The following is a 21,235-nucleotide window of genomic DNA, read 5'->3' on the forward strand; positions in this document are numbered from 1 at the left end:
GATGATGCAATACTCACTTCAGTGCCAGGAGCTCCAGTTAGACCCCTTGCTCCTTTCTTTCCTGCTGCACCCTAAAAAACAAGACACACATAAAAGATAAAACATGCATGAGCATTCACAAAAACACAAAAGCATATGTATCACACTCTGCTCCAACTAAAATGTTAAAGACACAGTCCAACACAACACACATTGAGAACTGTGTCTATTCTTTACTTGGTCCAGACAGTCAAAGAAATGTACACATCTGTTAACGGTAAATGCAACAACTCAAATGGTATTCGGTTACATGACATTGAGATGTTTAAAGGTTTGGTGAAACACATGGAATAAAACCTAAAATTTCTTAAATACATACATAAATACATGCTCCAAAGCCATAACAACCAAACACATTTAAATCTATCGAGGGTCGATAGGTATTTATGCACAATCCAAGAGATGTCCTTCAAGGAATGCTTTACCAAAGCAGTTAATCTGAAACAGCCATACTGCAGATCCCAAACGTTTCCAGTGTTTCCTGGCAGACTGCTACGTTATCAGTGTTTTTAAACAGATGGCTACACATGTTGCATGTGAATTCACAGCATAATCTCAGTCTGAACTCAAGCCAAGCAGAATAAATTAACAGAGTGCTCCCATAGTACATCAACTGGTTATATAATCACTCTTCCATACAAGCTGTTTCACATGTGGAGGAACATCAGTGATATCTGGAAACCTGTGATGCTTCACTATTCAAAGGTTATATGGAACCTCATCAAGAAGGTTCAAACTGCTTCACAGGGGAAATTGAGTTATGTAATGAGAAGACCCAAGACAAGTCTAAGGACGCACAAGAACGTGACAGCTGAAAAAGCCTGTAACCTGTAAGTTCAGGAAAACATGTTTCACTAAAAGATGTCTTCAGTATTCAAGGATCAAAGAACAAAAGCAACATATCTTTGATAAATGTCAACAATAAAGAGTTACAGTAGAAGAACTGTACTTTATGTTTGCCATGAAAAGTTGTATTTTTCTAGTTGCTGCCCAAATCTCATTCTGTAGTGCAAAGCCTTTTTCTTCCAACTGGTTTCTGATACTGTGAGCAAAGAAGAATTTAGTTCGTTCTCTTTTAACTAAAATTCCATCATAACTGAGCCGAAATCAATAAGCATAGAGGAGAGGCCCAAAAGACAAACAGCTCACAACTGTTGCACTAGCATACTCATGTGGCAACCTGAACAATGATTTAATCCAATTTCTGTAGTTGGTCTCATTCATCAAGACAAATAGAAGCAGGTTTTCTTTTCAACTACGGTGTTGGAAGAAATAGAACATTTACAAAGCAGAGAGCAGATTTAATTACTTATTATACTCTATTTTATTGGCACGAGTGAAAAAAAAAAATACGCTTGCTTTGCTAATAGTATTTGCTCAGACTCACCGGAGCGCCTATTTCTCCTTTTGGACCTGGTTCTCCAGGAAAGCCTGGTGATCCCTGCACAATGCAAGAAAAAAGACAAACACACAGATACACAAAACATGAGGAATTACAAGTTTCTAATCAAACAATTAGTATCAAGCAGTACGAAGTCCATTTATACTCTTTGGACGTAAAACCTTTAGATTTACTCCACTCTCTTGTCACATTTACATATTACACATATGTAGCCTCTAAACTGTAATGGTCAATGTGTTGATTTGCTCTTTCCAACACTTCCAATCATTTTACATCACTGTTTATAGTTTATAGGTGCTCCACTAATACAAAACCATGCATGTAGCAAAAGAGATGCAAAAAGCCACCAAGTACCATTGTTACATACTGTAGCTACTGCAAAACAGAGATCTGACTCACCGGTGGGCCTTGTGGTCCAACAGCCCCACGAGATCCAGCGGTACCAATATGGCCCTACAACAACATTTCAATGTATAGTTATACTCTTCTCTTCAACTCTTAAGCCTTATCAGCCCTGATATGTCTACGAGATCTTTGTCTTTTTAGACAAATGACATACATGTCATTGTCCTGGTTTTTACTAAAGGAAGAGCATTATACCCAATGTCATGTTATTGTGTGTATATTATCAGAACCCCGTCTCCACATACAGTAAATGACACAATTTCAGGCTCCATGCGATCAAAACAACATACACTGGTTTGTAAGCCAGGTTTTTATGTATACGATTAACACAGGCAACAGGTGGCTCTTACTAAACAGGAGCCATAAATTATCCACCCGAAAGAACTGCAACCAAAGCCAAGAGTGACCTTTTGAGGTATTTAATATCAGTTTGAGGAATGATGTCACAACTGCCAAAATAAGTATTTAGTTTTTAACCCTCAGCTGGAGACTGAAATGGATCAAGGATTATTATGATTCTTCATGGAACTGCACTTACAAAAGTAGTGCAACTGCTACCCAGCGGTTCTATTGAAGTACAGTATAACTAATATGTACCGAGACACAACACAGTTAAAATATTTACGCAGCAAACAAGTGTACCTCTATATTTCCGCAAGGTCAATTCATTTTCCCTAAAAAAGGGTACTTATAGGTCTGTTTAAAGACACATGAATGCCAGCTTCTCAAAATTAAACAACCCAAATACAAACTTGGTTACACAGTGAACGTGTGCTTGTGTGTGTTGTTTTTGATAACAAAGAGTCCATATACTGAAAGGCATGAAGTAACAACATCATCAGATTTTCTCCGCCTTAATGTTGGGAATTTGGTAATCCTCTCCAACCTGTGTGGTCCGCCCTTATCTGAGCCAAGCAATGTTTCAATAGAGCATCAGGAGCGTGAACAATGATCAAGAAGATAAGCGCCCTGACTGTGTGATGTGTCTCATGTGAATTTAACGCTTTTGTCTACCTGATAGCCTTCATCCCCTGGCTCTCCACGTTCTCCTCGTTCTCCTAGAGGCCCCTGTGTAGACACAAATGCACACACATGAACACATCTACTGTATATGCATGTCTTCCCTTTACCTACACAGCTGCTCAGCAACTTAATGACAGTCACTTCTCAAGTCAACACACATGAAACATAATTTACAGATGTGGCCTTTGAGCCTTGCATTCAGCCAGTCTTGGCTGGAGGTACAAAAAACACTGAGGATGTCATTGTATTGCTCGCATTATGTACTGCAATTCTGTGCCAACTTGAGAATCCAACACTATGCACATGGCAGTTTGCTATCTATATCAGGGCAGACAGACAGTAACCCTGACTGTAGGCAGTGTAGGCCTGTCTCACTGCTGGGAAATGTGTCTCAAAGTACATAATTACCACCGTACTGTATTACTGTAAGCTTGCCCAAGCTGTTAAGACTCTTTGATTTGTCCTGATCCTCTTTTGATATGACTTTGTTTTCTTGGCCATTGTTATTCTTGTGAAGCATACAGAATTGTTGGGGTAACTTAGGGTGAATCACAGACAGTCTAGGTCTTGTCAAAAGTAAAACTGTTTTGGACAGATTCACAATGAAGCCTGTTCTAGTTTTAACAATGGAACCTTTGTGTTCATAACAGTTGTGTGATGAGACCTTTATTTTATTGTGGCTCAGGAAAGAACACAATCAAAGCTCAGCTTTCACTTTAGCCTGGAGTGTAAAAACCCTTGATAAACGTTTTTTTCTGTAAATGCTCAGTCTGGACACACATGTTGATAATCGGATCCATGTGCATGACAGATTTCAGAAAAAAACAACAATGATACATTATTATCAATCTGGTCAGACAAACAATGAGCGTATTTGCCGGTACAATCAGGACTTGTTCAGGATTAGCCGTTACTTCCAGTGTCAATCTGGTATTTAAATGGCTTGGGTTAAACAGAGCGAGGAGTGTTCAGAAAGGAGAGTTTAAAGGAAAGCAAGACCTACTGGTTCACCTAAGGGCCCTGGTGGTCCTGGGGTCTTATTGTCCTCGCCTGGGTAACCCTGGAATGTAACAAAAACAGGCAATCACACATACATGGATGCAAACAAGATTTTGCAATCAGAGACTACATTGAAGCACTTTGCATCCACCTACCAATCAAAGCATGGAAATATTTCCACTAGTTCAGGTATCACATTACCTTTTCACCTTTTGGCCCTGGTGGTCCGATGGGCCCGGGCTTGCCAGGGTGACCCTAAAAAAAAAAAGAAAAGAAAAAGAATAATGAAGGAAGCTCATTGTTGTATATAACAAAACCACATTACTTCCACTGACTAGCTGCAGCATGTTTCTCTGAGAAACATGAGTTGTCTTGTAAAGGCTGTCATGGTAATCGGAACTCTTTGATATAAACTAAATTCCTTGTACAGAAGCTCTTTTTTTCTATCAACTAAGGAGTTGTGTTTCGGCACAGACTCAGAAATCACTCTGCAACCTGAGTCAAGTATGACAATTCTAAAAAGGCTTTAAATACACGCACAGGCACATTCTGAAAAAGGGACTAAATGAATTTGAGGTACACTATTCAAGCTATGCAATTTAAAGGCAACATTGTTGGCACTGACCAGGCAGTGATGTTTGCCGTTTAAAGTTAGATTGTAGACTCCAACGTGTTAAATTTCACTTCTGGCTGTCATTTGTGAAGTATTTGTAAATGTTATGCCCTCTTATTTTTTTGTTTGTTGCATAATTGAGTAATGAAAATATAAAAAATTCAAGTACAATCAAGTCAGATGGATAAACCAGAAACAGCTCTTTATACTTCAAGCTATGTACTTTACTTTAAGAGACCCAAAGTTTTTCTCTGCACAAAAGGTATCTAAACAACTTATTAATTCTACTTTGCATAAACGGACAAGTGAAGACTCACAGGGTATCCTGCCAGTCCTGGTTGTCCCTCGATCCCCATGACGCCAGGTTGTCCCTAGATGCAAAACAGAAAATGCTCATAAAATAAGGCAGTGAATCAGTCTGGGTGCTTTTGTCTTGATACTTTTCTCTGGTTCAGACAAATACAACCTTCGCTTCAAACACACACGTGCAACTGAATTTTGTTACCAGAGTTGTTTTAAGACAGGGATATAAATCCTTTCTTTACAGCTATCACAAAATAGTCTTAAGTGGCTCTGCCTAGAAGGAAGCTGTCTTTCTCTGTAAAGAGTAAAAATGCCTTCCTCTTGGTTTTTCCCCCCTCTTGTCTTGCCCTTTCCCAGGCCTTGTTGCTTTTTTTAAAGTGTTAACATTAAAGAATAAAATGAGATGTAACTTTTTGTCTTAGTAAATGGCTGTATTTCAGACACACTTCTCAAAAACGAGACTATATTTCATTATGTACTGAAGAATAATTCTAAGATTACATGTTTCTATATCAATCTAACTGACTCTGTGTTTAGGGCACTAATTATAATATGGTTGCTTCTACACATAAACTATTATAATAAAATCTGATGCATTCTGAACAACTTAAGAAAACAAAACACAGTGAGGATGCCGTAGTCACTTCGTTGCCTTCGAGCTTTAAAGTTTGCCAGATGGCACACAATCACGCACACTTTCACAGTTTTCTACACATAAACACGAATACGATTGCTTTTCCCTTTACAGACGTTTTCATCTGATTCTGGGACTGGACAGTATAAGAGGAAAGACAGAAAGAATGGGAACTAACAGGTGTGCCTCGAGTTCCCCTGGCACCTTTCAGCCCTGCCTCGCCTGGCTGGCCGATGTCTCCTCGAGAGCCAATCTCACCAGCTACGCCCGGAGGGCCCCTTTCTCCCTGGAAAGATTCAAAATGTAATGTGCAGATAACAAACAGCAACACTGACAAAAAGGCAGGATGGAGACCGCCGTTATAATATGACGCTAGCATTCATCTCTTTTGACAGTAGGCAGCATCTATTCTGTTCAACTGTCACTGAGGAAGAAAACAAACATATAACAGAACATTTGTCTCGCTGCTGGGTGTAATAACTTAAGAGTTAGTGAACCAAAATCATGATCATTTGGACAGTCTAAACTAAGCAATTCTGTAGTTCTCTAACCACTTGAATGCCAAAGGGCCTTGGACTGTCTTGCTGCTCTGCACTGTTTCACTGTTGACAAACAGTCTTGAAAAAGTGGTGACGAACAAGGTCCTTACTTTCTTTCCGTGCCGACCTCTGTTCCCTTGGGGACCCAGTTTTCCCTCTGGTCCCTGTAAAACAAAACTTATTAAATAACATAGATGTTCTGTATTGAATGCCGATTCAGCCATAGTTTTGAATCTGCCTCACTCACTGCAGGATGTACAGACTGTTAGTGGCCCGCTGATTAATTAAACACCAACCAGCAGATCGTGATACAGCACCATTTTTCTAGACATTATCAAAAGAGAATTTTATATTCAGGAGTTTTCTACAATGTTGTTTAAAACTTTAAAATTGTCAGCTCACATTTTTAAATTGAAAAAAAAAAAAAAGAGTTCTGTATCTGTAACCTGAAGTACCCTTTCCTTCTGACACCAGTGACCTTCCTACCCCTCATCACTAGCCACACATGGCACTGTATCTCAAAGCAAACAAGCACTTAGAGAAGGCTTTAACTGAAAACTATCAGACATTGCTAACATCTATAATCCATGACATAGTACCTTTTAGTGACCCAGTAGCAATAAGTCTTTGTTGAAGAGAAGGCTGACCCCTACTGGGATACAAGGGCATTATTTAAGAGATCTTTGTTTCTGTTAGTTGCAGGTATTTAAAATTTTTAAACCAGAGTGTCACAAATGAGCAGCAGCAAAATATTTTTATTTTTTTAAAATTTTGTTTTCTCTCATTTAAAGAAAGGTTTAAGAACATTTTTAGAAATGTTTATATTATCTATCAACTGAAATTTAGAAACAAAAAATAAACTTACACGAAAACCTTGTTTCCCAGGCTCTCCGGCTGGTCCTGGGGGCCCAGGGTCTCCTTCTGTCCCTTTGTCCCCTGGCTCTCCCATTGGCCCACGCTCACCAGGCTCCCCCTGACAATGTGATAGAGACACAGAATGGTCGACTGGTATACTTGGTGTATTGCAGTAATATTCAGCGCATGACTTGGATTGATGTTTTTATATCCTGATCTATTCTTTGGATAAACTAAGCAAATCACTCTATTCAAACCCCCCCAATTACTTAGTCATATTGGGAACCTACTACAAACAAATCAAAAACTAATTTTAGCTACCTGACTGATTTTGTCAGAAAGGACTAAAGGTCAACAAAAACGAGGACTTTCCATGTTTACCTTAGCTCCATCTTTCCCTTGAGGGCCATCTTCCCCAGGAGGACCAAGAGGACCCTATAAACACATCACAGTTAATAACAAAACCTCTTCACTGCTCTAAAAATGATACACACAGCAGCCATTTAGTTTTCTCCTCAAGGTCAGCTTTAAAAGAATTGTGCCATTGTTATTTTCGTATTACTGTGATTACACGTTGTTTTGGCTCCATTTGTCCAAGTTTGAGATGTTGCACTTATGTCAGCCGCCACAACATACAGTGTATGTCTGCACTGTACTGGTGTGGTGCAACACATCTTTCCCCAGCTATTTAAACTTTTATTGGAACCACTTCAATACATTCAAACCAGCTGCTGAATAATTTGTAGGTCCCCCTCCTGCTACCAGAACAGCCCTAACCTGTCAAGGCTTGGACTCTACAAGACATCTGAAGGTGTCATGTGGTATCAGGCACCAAGATGTTAGCAGCAGATCCTACATGTCCTATAAGCTGTGAGGTGGGACCTTCATGGTTTGGACTTGTTTTTCCAGCACATTCCAAAGATGGTCAATCAGATTGAGAGCTGGGAAATTTGGAGGCCATGTCAACACCTTAAACTTGTTGTCATGTTCCAAAAACCATTCCTGATGTGTAGAGGTACAGCAGGGGTCAGCATCAGCACTGGTCTGCAGCTATGCAGCTCCATATGCAGCAAGCTGTGACGCTCGTTGTGATCTGACACCTTTCTATCATAGCCAGCACTGAGGTTTTTACCAATTTGTACAACAATAGCTCATTTTATGGGACAGGACCACACAGACCAGTCTTCGCTCCCCGTTCACATCAGTAAGCCTTGGGCACCCACGACCCTGTCATCAGTTCGCAGATTGTCCTTCCTTGAGAGACCTATGGTAGGTACCAACCACTGCATACCAGGATCACCTCTCAAGACCTGCCATTTTGGAGATGTTCTGACCCAGACATACTGCCAATAAAATGTGACTGTTGCCACAGTGGCCAGATCCTTAAACTTGTCATATTCAACAACTGACTGTTCACTTGCTGCGTAATATATCCCGTACTTTTGACAGGTGTCACTGCAATGAGGTAATCAATGCCATTCACTTTATCTGGCAGTGGTTTTAATGTTGTAGCTTATTGGAATATTTTCAACATGATGAAATAATCCGTAAGTCTTAGTAACAGAGACACAGTTTCTGGAAAGAGCTGTTGCTATTGATGTTAGTATCCAATGAAGGCAAAGCTATCTGCAGAGCTTTTTATCACTAAATATATACAAACCAACTGAATACTGAGTGCACGTTAATAGAGCATGTTTAAGTCACAGTGAAGGAACATGTGAGAGTTAAAAAGCAACTTAACACCGGGCTGAAAAGCAGTGCTTCACTCCCCTCTCTGGTTGAAAGTTTCACTCTGTCCTTGGTAAATTTCAGCTAGACTGCAAAACATATGATCTAGCTGTCTTTGTCCAGCTGTAGGCAGTCCGACAAGATGACAGAATTCCAGTGGACAGATTAGAGAGTTTCTCAGACATCATCTAATTTCTTTAATCTTGCAACATTTATACAAATCAAGTAAAGAAGAGTGCACATTGCTCAGTATCTGAATAATTTTGTTAAAAAATGTTCAATCTAATTTTATGGACAGCGCAGAAAGATGAGACCCCATCAGTCCACGTTCTATTTATATAGTTCATCAGACAAAAACAGCTCCATCGTTCTGCTTTCTTCTGGCCGGAGAATAATGCATTCTTTTAAGAATGAGGGGGAGTAAATATACAACTGGGTTAGGTTTATCCAAACACAAGGAAGGAAGGGATTAGTGGAGTGTTTGTAGTCACTCACTCTCATTCCCTCCTGTCCCTGCTCCCCTTCAGGTCCTGGAGGCCCAACATCACCCTGCAGGGAGACAAAACATAACACAGGGCTGTCTGGAGTCAACACACACTTACATTGGCATCAACACTTCTGAACTTACACCAACCACTGATACTTAAGTCAAAGTGGTGTTATAATCAGCTGCTATTTCAGTAAGGCCACACTACAGTACCCTCACACAATTACACGAAGGTTATACTGACCTTTGACCCAGGCTCTCCAGCGGTACCTGGTTCTCCCTCTATACCTGGGGCACCCTACATGGACAGAAAACAGACAGAAAGGGCAGGAGTAGTGTTTATTTGGCAAACATAGTATACATTGGAAAATTAACTATAAAACTCAGTATCAATGAATAAAGAGTTGCTGAGTAGTTATGAATAATTTACATAAAATAATATTTTAAGTACCTCAGGTCCTTGCTCTCCATCAGGTCCAGCCTCTCCAGGAGGTCCTTTGGGTCCCTGAAAGAAAAGTAACAATCATCATATGACACCTAAAGGACACTGATGCAATGATACGGTGATCCCATTATTGGACTTGCAAAGCTCACCAAATCAAGTAATAAAACATCGGAACAATACACAACTTCAGCATATAATAGCAAAACATGCACATACAATCAACTGTCTTAGCCATTTGAAAAAGAAAGCCAAGAGCTGAGAATACCTGGAAGAAGAGGACTGCAAAGCAGCCAAACACAAGATGAGACCCATAACGTAAACCCTGCCTGTAGCATTATTGAAAGCTCTCAGCCTAATAAATATCTGTATCTGATTGTTTGACATTCTTTATGTCCCGGAGGAGTTGGCAGATTTCCAGGAAGATCAAGAATTTGAAGACTAATCCAACAAGGGAGGCACACGGTAGGAAGCTTTCAGGTGTGAGGAATGTAGAAGGAGAAAGCAAAAAAGAAAAAGAAAACTCTAAATAATTCCATCTTTTCCTTCTAAACAGTTCTATTTTGGGCTGGTTCCTGAAGAATTCATTAAATAATTCCAAACCTGACAGCTTCTTCCTCATGAAACTTTTGTAAGCAATTATGATTCTGTGCAATCTCCCCACAGTCATTACAGATTCCAGTCAAGTCAGTTTCCACAGCATGTGGTTTGTTTGTAGTTTCCTGAAAGAACCACATCAATGCAGCAGTCAGAAGACAGCATACTTACGGGTTCACCTTGGGGCCCCCTCTCTCCAGTGCTGCCTGGAATACCTGGTTTACCCTGGAAAAACACACATAATCATGAGTGTTGCTTCAGGGATTCATTTGTGTAATTACAGAAAACAAACACCAGAAAAACTGACTTTGTTCATGGTCCTCTTTTCATCATCATTACCAATGTAACCACAAACATGATGAGTAAGCTAATATTTCAGCATTGCCTGACACCTACAGACACAACACAGAAACTCTTTGATGCAACACAAAGAGATTTGCTTTCTTGCAATATCAGATCTATTTGTTGTAGTCCAAACACGGCGTTGCCAAGTTTAGACAAGAGTCCTTAATTGGAAACAGTGTGTAATACAACACTGACGGTGGACATTACTTTCATGTGCGGAGGAGATAGGTGGCTGGGTGCCAAACTTGGATGCAACAGCAATGAGTTCAGTAGCATAGAACAAATTGGTCTGTATATTGTACTGTAGAACACTAGAACATAACAGATCATAATTAATTCTCAAATAACTTTGATTTAATAGATCTGACACTAAAGGAAAAATATTTCAGTGCCTGCAGCTCGATAGATAAGGTCTTTTTGTACAGAGACATTAAGTATATAAGTATGAAGCGAAGTCAAATGGGACAAACAGCAAAAGAAAAACACTGAGCACTCACACAGTCCCCATATCACAGAAAAGGCCAGTGAGATTAATGACTAGAAGTGAGTGGTAAGAAATATTTACGGGAAAGAAAAGATTCATGGAAGTTACAGTTTAATACAGGGCTTTGTCACACCAACTATTGATAACGGCAATTTCATTAAATTGGCCTCAGCACGGAGCTGAATGGGCTCTAACATCACAGATAGCAATATCTTCACACCATCACTCAATAATTTTAAATGGGAGAGCAAAGAGGAACAAGGAATCAGGCATGATAAATTCTGAGGAAGATTTTATCAGACACAAGATGGCGCTATGACACCAGAGGTGGACACTGGAAGTGTTGCTGCCATTAGCAGCCAAAGAAGAGGCAGTAACCAAAGAGCAGGTTTCTCACAGTAGTGTGACTGATGACAGTAGGCGAGTTATGATGAGGAATAAGTCTTCTTCATCAACAGGCAACAACAGCAGGTCAAACAGGTACTCAGTAACTTTTAAAGAGTAATTACCAACAATCCTCAAATGTTCAATATTAAGCCAGTGCTTGAAAGTGCAAAGCAGCTCATCTGTCATTGGAACATAGGACAAGTCAAACAACTGAGGATGAGTCCAACACTGCATGCAGGTGAAAGTAAGAAAATCTATCCATCAAAGGACGACAGAAACAGCACAGAACGAAAACACTGTGGATACATTGTTGTGATCAGCATTTGGCTATTACACAGCCCACATGGGTCTGCGTTTGGATCTGTTTTTGATTGAAAGTTTCTACCATCTGTGAAACATCAGTTATTGTATCCATTTCCTGTTCAAAAACATATCAAAACTACAAACTATAATTTTCTAAATTGCAAAGGCCAAACAAAAGGCTTACTTTTTAAAAAGTGCTGTAAGGCGCCAAAAACCCGTCTATTGTTTGGAACTAATATAGGGTTCGGTTAATATGCTTTTTTTTAGGAATATACAGTACCAATTATTAGTACACTAGGAGACACATGAGCCATTTTGTACCAATGGTTGTTTGCAATAAAAAATTAAATCGTGGTTTTAAACTTTTGGAATACACAAACTCCAACACAAAACCTTGTGAAAATGCCTTTTTCTTTTTTCATGTTTAATTAAAATATACATTTTTAACAATCATCTTTCAGCGTTGATAGCTTCCAAGTACATAAGTGTGGGTCCAAATTTTGTGCTTTTTAATTTGCATTGTTTTTAATCAGCATTTCCAGGCTCATAGCTCCACAGTCACATCAAATTTTAAGGGACGAAAAACACATTGGAGTTCAGTTAAGAACTTGAACCAGATCAATTTTACATCTACTCCAGGGGTCACAATCTAAAGCAATAATCAGCAGATCAGAAAATAGGCAACATATCCATGCTTGTCTCGATTACTAGATTAGATTCTAGGTTCAACTACGGCAGTTTTACAGTTGAAACTATGGTATATTCCATAACATTAATACTTGCTAGAGAAAAAATAGTGCTGAACAAAAACACCATTTTAGCTTTACATTGTCCTATTTAATACATATTTTGAAAGAAAGTTATCAGGAGTCGGTTTTTAAAAAAAAAACATAACTAGAATGAATGAGATTAGATTAGCTAAGGATATGTTTATGTTAATTTAAAAACAGTTTAACCCTCACAGGGTACACTAACAATTGTACGTCTCAAGTGTCCAGGTCAATACATGTCTTGGTCATAATTCAAAGGTTAAAGGATTTTGAAGATGAAAGGATACTTGTAGAAATCTTAAATGTTTTCTGGATTCTTAAAATGCTATTGCACTGAGAGTGATCACACTCTAAAATTCAGTCTCTGTGGAGGGGAAATTTAAAAACCTTACTAAACACACATCATTTATTCACTACCGGAAATAACATGCAAACGCAGCTCAACACACTCAGTGTTTTCTTTCATTCATCACAACTTCCTCTGGGTGACTTTATTGGTGCAAAGTTTGAAAATAATTATATATAATACAGGTGAAAAGAGGGATGCAGACATGTTTTACAAGTTTGCTTGCTCTGCTGTAGACATCGTGATGCTTCCTGGAAAAGTGCAAATGATAATTAAAGCTATGAAAGAGAAAAAAGAAGTACAGGTAAATCATTACTTACAGACTTTCCAGGAGGGCCTCTCTCTCCTGGACTGCCAGCCTTGCCCTTCAAAGACAAACATCAATATTTGAATGAATACTGGGTAGTTTAAATCAGCTTAATTAATCTCTATTCATTATAAGAATAGTGACAATGCATTACACTTCCATGTCTGATGGTGATTTTGTGAGAGCTGGTTTTATAAATCCATATTTATTGCTACCTAGGAGTCAACAAGTTAATTAGCTTATTGGCATGCTTGGTAGACAGGACAAACTTCAGATTTTAGGTCATTTCTCTTCGACAGAATTCAAAATGCAGCTGTTATAACTGAAGACATGAATGTGGTGCAAATTAAAGGGTTATAAATCCATGCTTTGCGTGCTAAAATGCAGGGTGTAACAGTCATTGTAACACGCCATTTCCTCTAAAGTACAATGATAAAAATATTTTACGACTGCTTTATTTCAATATTTCAACCAACGCTGTCCGGGAGAGGCAGAAAATACAGCTAAATCAATACTATAAAAAAACAACACTGACAATGATATTATTACAATTAATCAAAAGATATTCTGGAATCTTCACATTAAAGCAACAGGGTCCATCTGTGCCATCAATTACAAATATCCCTTTCCAGCTACTACAGTGAATCTAAATGTATGGCATCTGAAGAAACACCGTGTGCAATCACACAAGCATGCATATGAGAGCACCTGAGGTCAGGTGCCCTTAAAATGGGTATGAGTATGCTGAGTATACATTTTGAAAAGGTGAGCTTCCAAATTTATTGATGAAAACGAAGTATCACAACAAAAAAACTCTAGCTAGACTATATTTCACAGCTCGATTGTTAAAATACGACACTTACCTTTATCCTGCTACTCTACAGCTCATGTGGCACAGCTTTTGTTACTATAACTGGCAGCATGACATAGGAATTGCATTTGACTATAACCTGATACAGAGGCAAGAAAACAAAGGCCCTCTCTGCAAATAAAAACTGATTAAAGGCCCACCGAGCTTTTATAGAGGCCTGAGGGCTATGCTAGATGCTGGAAGAAATGTTTGAAATCCCATGTGGTAATGACTTTTCCATGAGGCGAATGTGCATCTTCAAAAAGGATGTACTTGTTAACTTGATGCAGCTGGATGATGCCTGTTTTATGGCAGTGATTATTCCTGGCTTTGGATAAATGAGGATACATATAAATTTGCCTTTTCATTTCTTAAGAACCCAAAGTCTTCATCCAGAAATGTGTTGGACATGTAACAGCTACAGCATCTTAACCATTCAGCAGTTAAAGGTAAGTTTTTCTTTCCTTGTGCATTAATAGGGCACATTCATTTAAAGACTACTTACTATGAACCCCGGCTCTCCTTTTTGTCCAATCCCACCTTTTTCACCCTGCAAAGAAAACACTCATTTGTTTAAATAAATTATTAATAAAATATTTGAGGCATTCCTGCAGATAACTCTAGCACTACTACCTTGGCTAATATATGAGAAGAAGAAGCCATTTCATGCAAAACTACTGTATTGATTCTATCTGCACATAGTGATGCTTTCCACAGGGTGATGTGAATGTTTACCTTGGTGCCCTCAGGACCTGGTTCTCCCAGTGGACCATCTGGACCTCGAGGTCCCTGCAACAGCAACACAAGACACACCTCTAAAAATCACTCAAAGGATCAGCAGTAAAGTTGGCATCACAAACAAGTTGAGTTATGTACAGTAAACACTGTAGTGAAATGCCACCAGTAGCAAAGTAATCAGTCTGTATTCTCGTCTGCTTCGAGGGGTGGGTTCCACCCTGATGGCACAGCCTGCCACCCCCACAAACATTCCACAGGTTTCCCAGCATTGTAGCAACATACACAAAGGGTGACAGATGAAGATCTGTCAATACAGCCAGAGACCCATCCCTTTTGCCCCCATCCACAGGACTTTCCAGCCTATCATTCCACCTTGTCTCTTTATATCTTCCTTTGATGACCTTTCTGCTCCTGTTTTTGCCTGAGCTTTCGGCTTTCAGACGGACCCTCATGCCTCAAATATCGCTCTGCTCCCTTCAAGCTTCCAGAAAGTGAAGGCTTTATCCATCTCTCCCCTTGTTTCTTCCTGTAGTTTATCTTTCTCCCTCCAATCCTGATTTAAAGGTCATGGAGAGGAATATTTCTGCCAAACTTTTGAGATGATGAATGCCACTGTAACTTGTGGTTCATCCTTATCAGTGTTAAACACATTTCAGCTTCTGGTCATAGGTTGGGAAATGTCTTACTATCATTAAAATTTATGGCCCAGTTAGCCAAGGAGTATATCCACATTAAACTTTTCCAAAACTGCCTCCAAAGTATGTAAGTCTTAAAAGACAACTTGGTATTTTAGTGTGTATGGGATAAACAGAGTATTTCCAGCGTAATAATCTGAGTCATTGCACTAAGGGATAGTGTGGCAGGAAGATAAAGACAAACTTTAGTTGCCACAAATGCTCATTGTGATAATATTTAATGCCAATGTAGCCAGATGCACAGCATAGCTATTGTAAAAACAACAGAAAAAGTACATATGTTGATTCGGTCAGATAACACTACAAATATGAAATTAGGATTTTATCACCAGAGTGCAGCAGTTTTGAAGTGACTAGTTTACATGTTGCATTTATGGGCTGTGATTAAATCACTAATGTATACTTATTCAACCATCTCACAACAAAAACAGAAAAGTATGTAAATAAGAACAACTATATAAATTTGGCTAAAGAAAAAGAAAAGAATTATTCTACATAATAGCTAACTGTTTCTGTAGCCTCGGTGTGTGCTATGCTGCAGACAGTTAAAACAACTTCCTGGCATCTCTCTGTATTCTGCAATCACACATTTTGAGCATCAAAATAGCTGGATATACAGCACAGCTGTTGCCTTTAACCTGCATTTGATTGATTTTCTCAGACACCCCGACCATTACACATTGATTTGGTCAGCTGTTCCGTCTGTCTGTCTCACCTCCTACCAGATGTTTGCTATGATGCACAGTTTGGCTGTTTCCCGAGTAAAGACAGAGTGAAGAAGAGGGTGTTTAGCTATATTTATGGTTTTCTGGCATTTTACTGTAGACAAAGCTCTGTAATTGCAGTTTTAAAATTGAGACAGTATAATGTAGACATACTCTGACAACTAGGGGGCAAAGGTTAACTATAAACACTGTTTGCCCACAGAATAGCTGGCTTAACCAATCAATGTTTATCTGCAAGCAATTACTATACATAGTTTCTCTACATGAATATTTCTACAACAGGTGTGGGGCAGAGGATGTGCTAACTTTGTTCTCCACAATGACAACTAGTTATAAAAATATGTGTCAACTACAAATATTAAATAATTGTGCTCCTGGTCATTAGTTCTGCTTCCTTCATGTTGCATTCTGAAGTTAATTTCTTATTGAAAGCAGTGTTGAGAAAGCAGCCTTTAATTTTTAATATCTCTTCCAAAGACAAGAGATTGATAAGAAATGTGTGCCGATGGTCCAAGAGGGATTTTATCCCTGGACAATGGAGAAAAACCATGATCAGTAGGGAGGAGGATCTGAGGAGAACCATAAACTCCCTCTACCATACAGGAAATGCAACCACATACTGACACGTGTGGATTACTGTAAACAGAGCAACTCGCAGCATGGAAACTGTTGCCATATGTTTTGGTTGGCAAAATGTTGAGTCTGAGAAAAATAAGTGAACAAAGGATAAAAGGCGGTGATGAGTGATGATGTGTGAGAACCGAAGAAGTCTGGTAGTAGGGTATTACTGAACTGACTTCTCAGTATTTCTCAGCCATTTCCAGAATTACTCCCCAGATAGACACATATTTAGCTGGAGGGCTTTAGCCATGATACCATTAGGCAGTCTGGCACTGGAGTTAAGCAAATGCATCAGTTTAGAAAAGATTGAGCAAAGTAAATGTAAACAGAACTAGAGGTAAACAGTCCAACACGCGCTGCTATGTAGAACAAAGCAAAACTGGGGGAAATTAAACTGGCAGACATTGCCTTACAGCTCTACAATCTCCCACGAAGACCTGAACACTGGTGAGGAGAGCAACGCATTCCAAGACGGTACAAGAGATACTACTGCCTAGCTAACAAACAGTAGGCATGATCATAAAAGGGAAGCGTCGGTAACAATATTCACATATCAGCTGTCATGTTAACATATCATTTTTCAGGTAGACAGCATTTCTTCCAAATAGTAACGCATTAAAAGTACTATAAATATTCAGAGCTGAGGGTACTCAACCACATTTTGGCTACTGTTCAAGAACTACCAAACATTTATGGGTTAGAGATAATGCTGTTATAATAATGGATGAACACTTTAGTGCATTAATCAATAATTGTCAAACAAGCATAAAAAATGGATTGCATTGTATCATGGGTAAAACAAAAAACTAAAATTATTAATGTAAGTTGTTACTGCACCTTATTGCTTACTGCCTTTACTGGCTTTTAATCAAATTTCCACCAGTGTTCAAAATGTTTTTTTTTTATTGTTTTTCAAACACTAAAGAAATATCTATCATTTCTATACCATTACATGCAATGATCTCAGGCTGATGCAAACATAATAGGATTATTGTGGTATGCAGACACATCAAGTTTGCCCAGGGTCCATTTGAGTTCTATCTCATCATTTGAGCTTCTTGAAACTATTTATTTTGCTTCCTCGGTTGTTGCTGCTGCTGCTAAACTAAAGTTGGAATTCTGTGAAAATACAAATAACCTAACCTCAACTTAATCAGAAATCTAAATTTATCTTTGCCTCCTAACCTGTAGGTGTCATTCTTGTCTCGGCCACACGGTGTCCCACCAGGATTATCCTATCTCAACCATTTCGCATTCCAACATTGACTTCTAACATGAGATTCAGAGGACTCATGAAATACTTGTAAATGCACCCCTAAAGAAGTTGAGGCCAAGTGGAAAGACAAGCATGTGTCTTTTAATTGCTTTAATCTCTCAGATTGGAGCTGTAATTCGAAACAGACAACCAACAGTCTGATAAATGAAGTCCTTCTAGTTACTGTTGAATTGGAGTAGTCTCACATATATAACGTATAAAAGAATGGGACAACTGGCACCTAAAAGGTTAAAGACAACTCTTACCATTCTACCCTTTGGCCCAGCAATGCCTGAAATACCCCTTTGTCCCTGTGGACCCTGTGAAAAAAAAAAAAACAAGACAGAAGGCAGCGGAGAAAATTAAAATTAGGAAATTTAGGTTGCATGGTAAAGGTTGAAGTTTTTTTTATAATACTTCTTGGTTTGATGAAATTAGGACTTTAGCAGAACTACAGAACAATCAGCCAGTTAAGACAACACTGTTTACAAAAGGTCTACACTAAAGTGGGGAAAACAAAAACATGATATGATAAATCACCCACTCAAATTTTAGGTGTTTAAAACAATATGTTGTTTTAGTACTTTCCTCTAACTCAGTTGAAGGATTAGAGTTAATCTTGCAATTTATGCAATTATAATACCCACACATGGAGTACGGGAGATTAGATTTAATGGCATCCAAGCTTCACAGTACATTAGCAATGTGAGAAAAGCCCCATATGGGACTAGTTTTACCTGTGGACCTCTTGATTTGAAATAACTGCGCAGAATCTCTGCAATCCTAATCGTGTACAAACTTGCCATGTCTGTAATTTTAGCGAAGTAACAATTTCACCACAAATTACCTACCACATTTGGCCACAGAGGTCCTGTGATAATGCTTGACTCAACATCTTATGTTTTCTTCTTTTTTTTTTTTTTATTTGCACAGTTTTTGTTGTCACTTAACCAGTTTTCAGCCTCCTCCCTGCTCAAGCATAATGTAATTATGAAAGCTTTGTAGGCAAATATAAACAAAGTTTGGACAAGTTTGGCATTTGGCTCATGGTGCTACACAACATGGACACCCATTTCTAGAAAAATCAAAAACCATTCATTCATTACCTATACGCCACTTAATTCTCACTAGAGTCGAGTGGGGGGGCTGGAGCCTATCCCAGCTGACTTGGGTCAAACGCAGGGAAAAACTAAAATCTTGAAGGATAATTAGATGGATGTTGTGCATGGCAGGAACATTTTGCTGTCTTTCAGCAGGCTTAACAGCTATTATGTGGCCACCTATTAGTCATATCTACGGATAATGTCAGTATATTCAAGTAAAACACAACTGCAAACTCCAGTGAAGAAATGTAACTTTAAACAATATTCACAAAGGCAGATGTGCAAGTAGTGAGATAGGGGTGAGACAGAGCATCATGCTCTATCACCGGGTGGTGTGCACTATTTTGGCACTTTGGCACTGTTACTGTATCCAATATTGCTGTTGTTATTATTGTTATTATTGTTGTTATTATTACTAATGTTGTGTTAGTGTTGTGTTGTTACTAATACAACAATTTCCCTGAGGTACCCCACCAAAGGGATCAATAAAGTTCTATCTAATCAATCTAATCTAATCTAGTTAAGAAATGTAACTTTTAAATCCATGCAGTAAATGTAGATTTGCAGAGTCTTTTTTTGCATCAATATGCAAAACACACTATTTGTTATTACATGGTGGTGAGAATATAACACTTACAGGAGCACCTTGCATGCCGATGTCACCTGGACCTCCTGGCAACCCTGGATAACCCTTTTACCAAAACAGAAAAAACAAAACAGTAAAGAAAGGGGAGACAAGAAGCCATGTCACTGTTTAATAGCATCTACTGCATGGGTAGTAAAAGTGGTTATCATCAGACAAACTACCCAAGCCATGCTGCACTCGAGCGTCATCATTTATCAGTGATTACAACGGAGTACCAGCACAGCAGCAGTGTAAGACTATGTAGTAAAAAGTGCCTACATGCGCAACTGGAAAGTATTACAAGAGTCCTGTTGAATTGTGTTTCATATTACATTGTCAGAATGTGCTCCAGGCCCTCGAGTAAAAAAGAGACAGCTGGGTGCTGTGGTTCTCATCACAAACACCCACTCTCTTCCTATGGTAATCTATAGGCAACAATACCACAATATAAAAGAAAGTCAGTAAAGATAAAAGTGACTAAGATTTGCCAGAAAACACAAATCCCTGCAAAATCGTCTTTAAATGAGACAATCTAGAATGCAGTATGTCATGAAATAGCCTAAAGCCCTCACATGGAACTGTCACTCCTTGTCAGTGTGGCTACACCATAGCAAAACTGGTTCACACAAATCATGACAGCTCCTTATATAAGTCACAAAGTGCTCTCTCTGTCACATACACATACAAGCACACACACTAACACAGTCATTCAATCATCTAACTATCCAGCCAGCTAGCAAATTAGTCATCCTGTCTTTTGGCCAAGCCAATCAGCCAGTCTGTCAGCCTGCTAGCCACTTAGCCAGCCAGTTAGGTTAGGACTGGGGCCAAAGCCACAGACATGGAGTAAATCCAAGGCCCCCGGACAAAGAGATGCAGGCCAGCCTCTTTCTAAGACTTATGCAGCATTCGAGCAGACAGCACAAGCACTGCTGCTCTGGACAACAGCATGTTTTTTTTTTTTTTTCTGGAACACATTCTCCACAGTAGTGATTGAGCAAATGTTGCAAAATTAACTTGTCATTAACCTGTAAATACAAAGTCGCAGATATTTATCAGATCCAGCTCCAACACACTGCATGGCTTTAGGATGACAACAAAACGTAGTGAGTCATTCATATGCAAACTGGTCTACCACAAAATCAATGGGCACTAATCTCGTTAAGTGATGTTAAGTGAAAAAATCAGTTTGTAGACAATATTGTTACCGTCAGGAACACAATCTTACTCACACCATACATCTGAAACAGCTTTTAGATTGTGCTTTTACTCCTCCATTAAAAACCTCCAATTGCTTACACTGTATGGCGCAGGACTTCTTTATTGCTACAATAAGGTACAAACAGAGTGTAGTACAACACACAGACCGTTCAGTTTGTTCGATTTATTACAGGCAACATTCTTAATTTAAGTTGTAGATTTTAACAAGTCTTTGGGAATCGCTAAGGTGTCATCCTAACAAAATAAAGAACTGACGAAAAATGTTAAAACTGCAAAGACATACAACAGGCAGAAAAAACAAAAATGATAGATATATGATTAAATAAAGCTGTGGCATGGTTTAACAGTCACATAGTTTTTACCAGTTGGGGTTAGGAGATTTTAGGTAGGCAAG

At 38.9% G+C, this 21,235-nt stretch overlaps 1 protein-coding gene across 1 annotated transcript in view; it reads right to left on the reverse strand.

Annotated features, from left to right (window-relative positions):
* col24a1 (collagen type XXIV alpha 1 chain) overlaps positions 1 to 21,235 on the reverse strand; it is a 96,695-nt gene that overhangs the window by 13,722 nt on the left and 61,738 nt on the right. The window contains exons 27-46 of the mRNA XM_008299596.1: positions 19,633 to 19,686; positions 18,159 to 18,212; positions 14,594 to 14,647; positions 14,364 to 14,408; positions 13,022 to 13,066; positions 10,238 to 10,291; positions 9,479 to 9,532; positions 9,272 to 9,325; positions 9,036 to 9,089; positions 7,194 to 7,247; positions 6,823 to 6,930; positions 6,068 to 6,121; positions 5,597 to 5,704; positions 4,799 to 4,852; positions 4,070 to 4,123; positions 3,873 to 3,929; positions 2,861 to 2,914; positions 1,841 to 1,894; positions 1,427 to 1,480; positions 18 to 71 (exon numbers count right to left, since the gene is read on the reverse strand). Of these exons, the coding sequence (XP_008297818.1) occupies positions 18 to 71; positions 1,427 to 1,480; positions 1,841 to 1,894; positions 2,861 to 2,914; positions 3,873 to 3,929; positions 4,070 to 4,123; positions 4,799 to 4,852; positions 5,597 to 5,704; positions 6,068 to 6,121; positions 6,823 to 6,930; positions 7,194 to 7,247; positions 9,036 to 9,089; positions 9,272 to 9,325; positions 9,479 to 9,532; positions 10,238 to 10,291; positions 13,022 to 13,066; positions 14,364 to 14,408; positions 14,594 to 14,647; positions 18,159 to 18,212; positions 19,633 to 19,686 (1,173 nt within the window). The remainder of the gene's footprint in view (positions 1 to 17; positions 72 to 1,426; positions 1,481 to 1,840; positions 1,895 to 2,860; positions 2,915 to 3,872; positions 3,930 to 4,069; positions 4,124 to 4,798; positions 4,853 to 5,596; positions 5,705 to 6,067; positions 6,122 to 6,822; positions 6,931 to 7,193; positions 7,248 to 9,035; positions 9,090 to 9,271; positions 9,326 to 9,478; positions 9,533 to 10,237; positions 10,292 to 13,021; positions 13,067 to 14,363; positions 14,409 to 14,593; positions 14,648 to 18,158; positions 18,213 to 19,632; positions 19,687 to 21,235) is intronic.

Source organism: Stegastes partitus, unplaced genomic scaffold (assembly GCF_000690725.1).
Source record: "Stegastes partitus isolate 25-593 unplaced genomic scaffold, Stegastes_partitus-1.0.2 Scaffold31, whole genome shotgun sequence".
Lineage (NCBI taxonomy): Eukaryota > Metazoa > Chordata > Actinopteri > Pomacentridae > Stegastes > Stegastes partitus.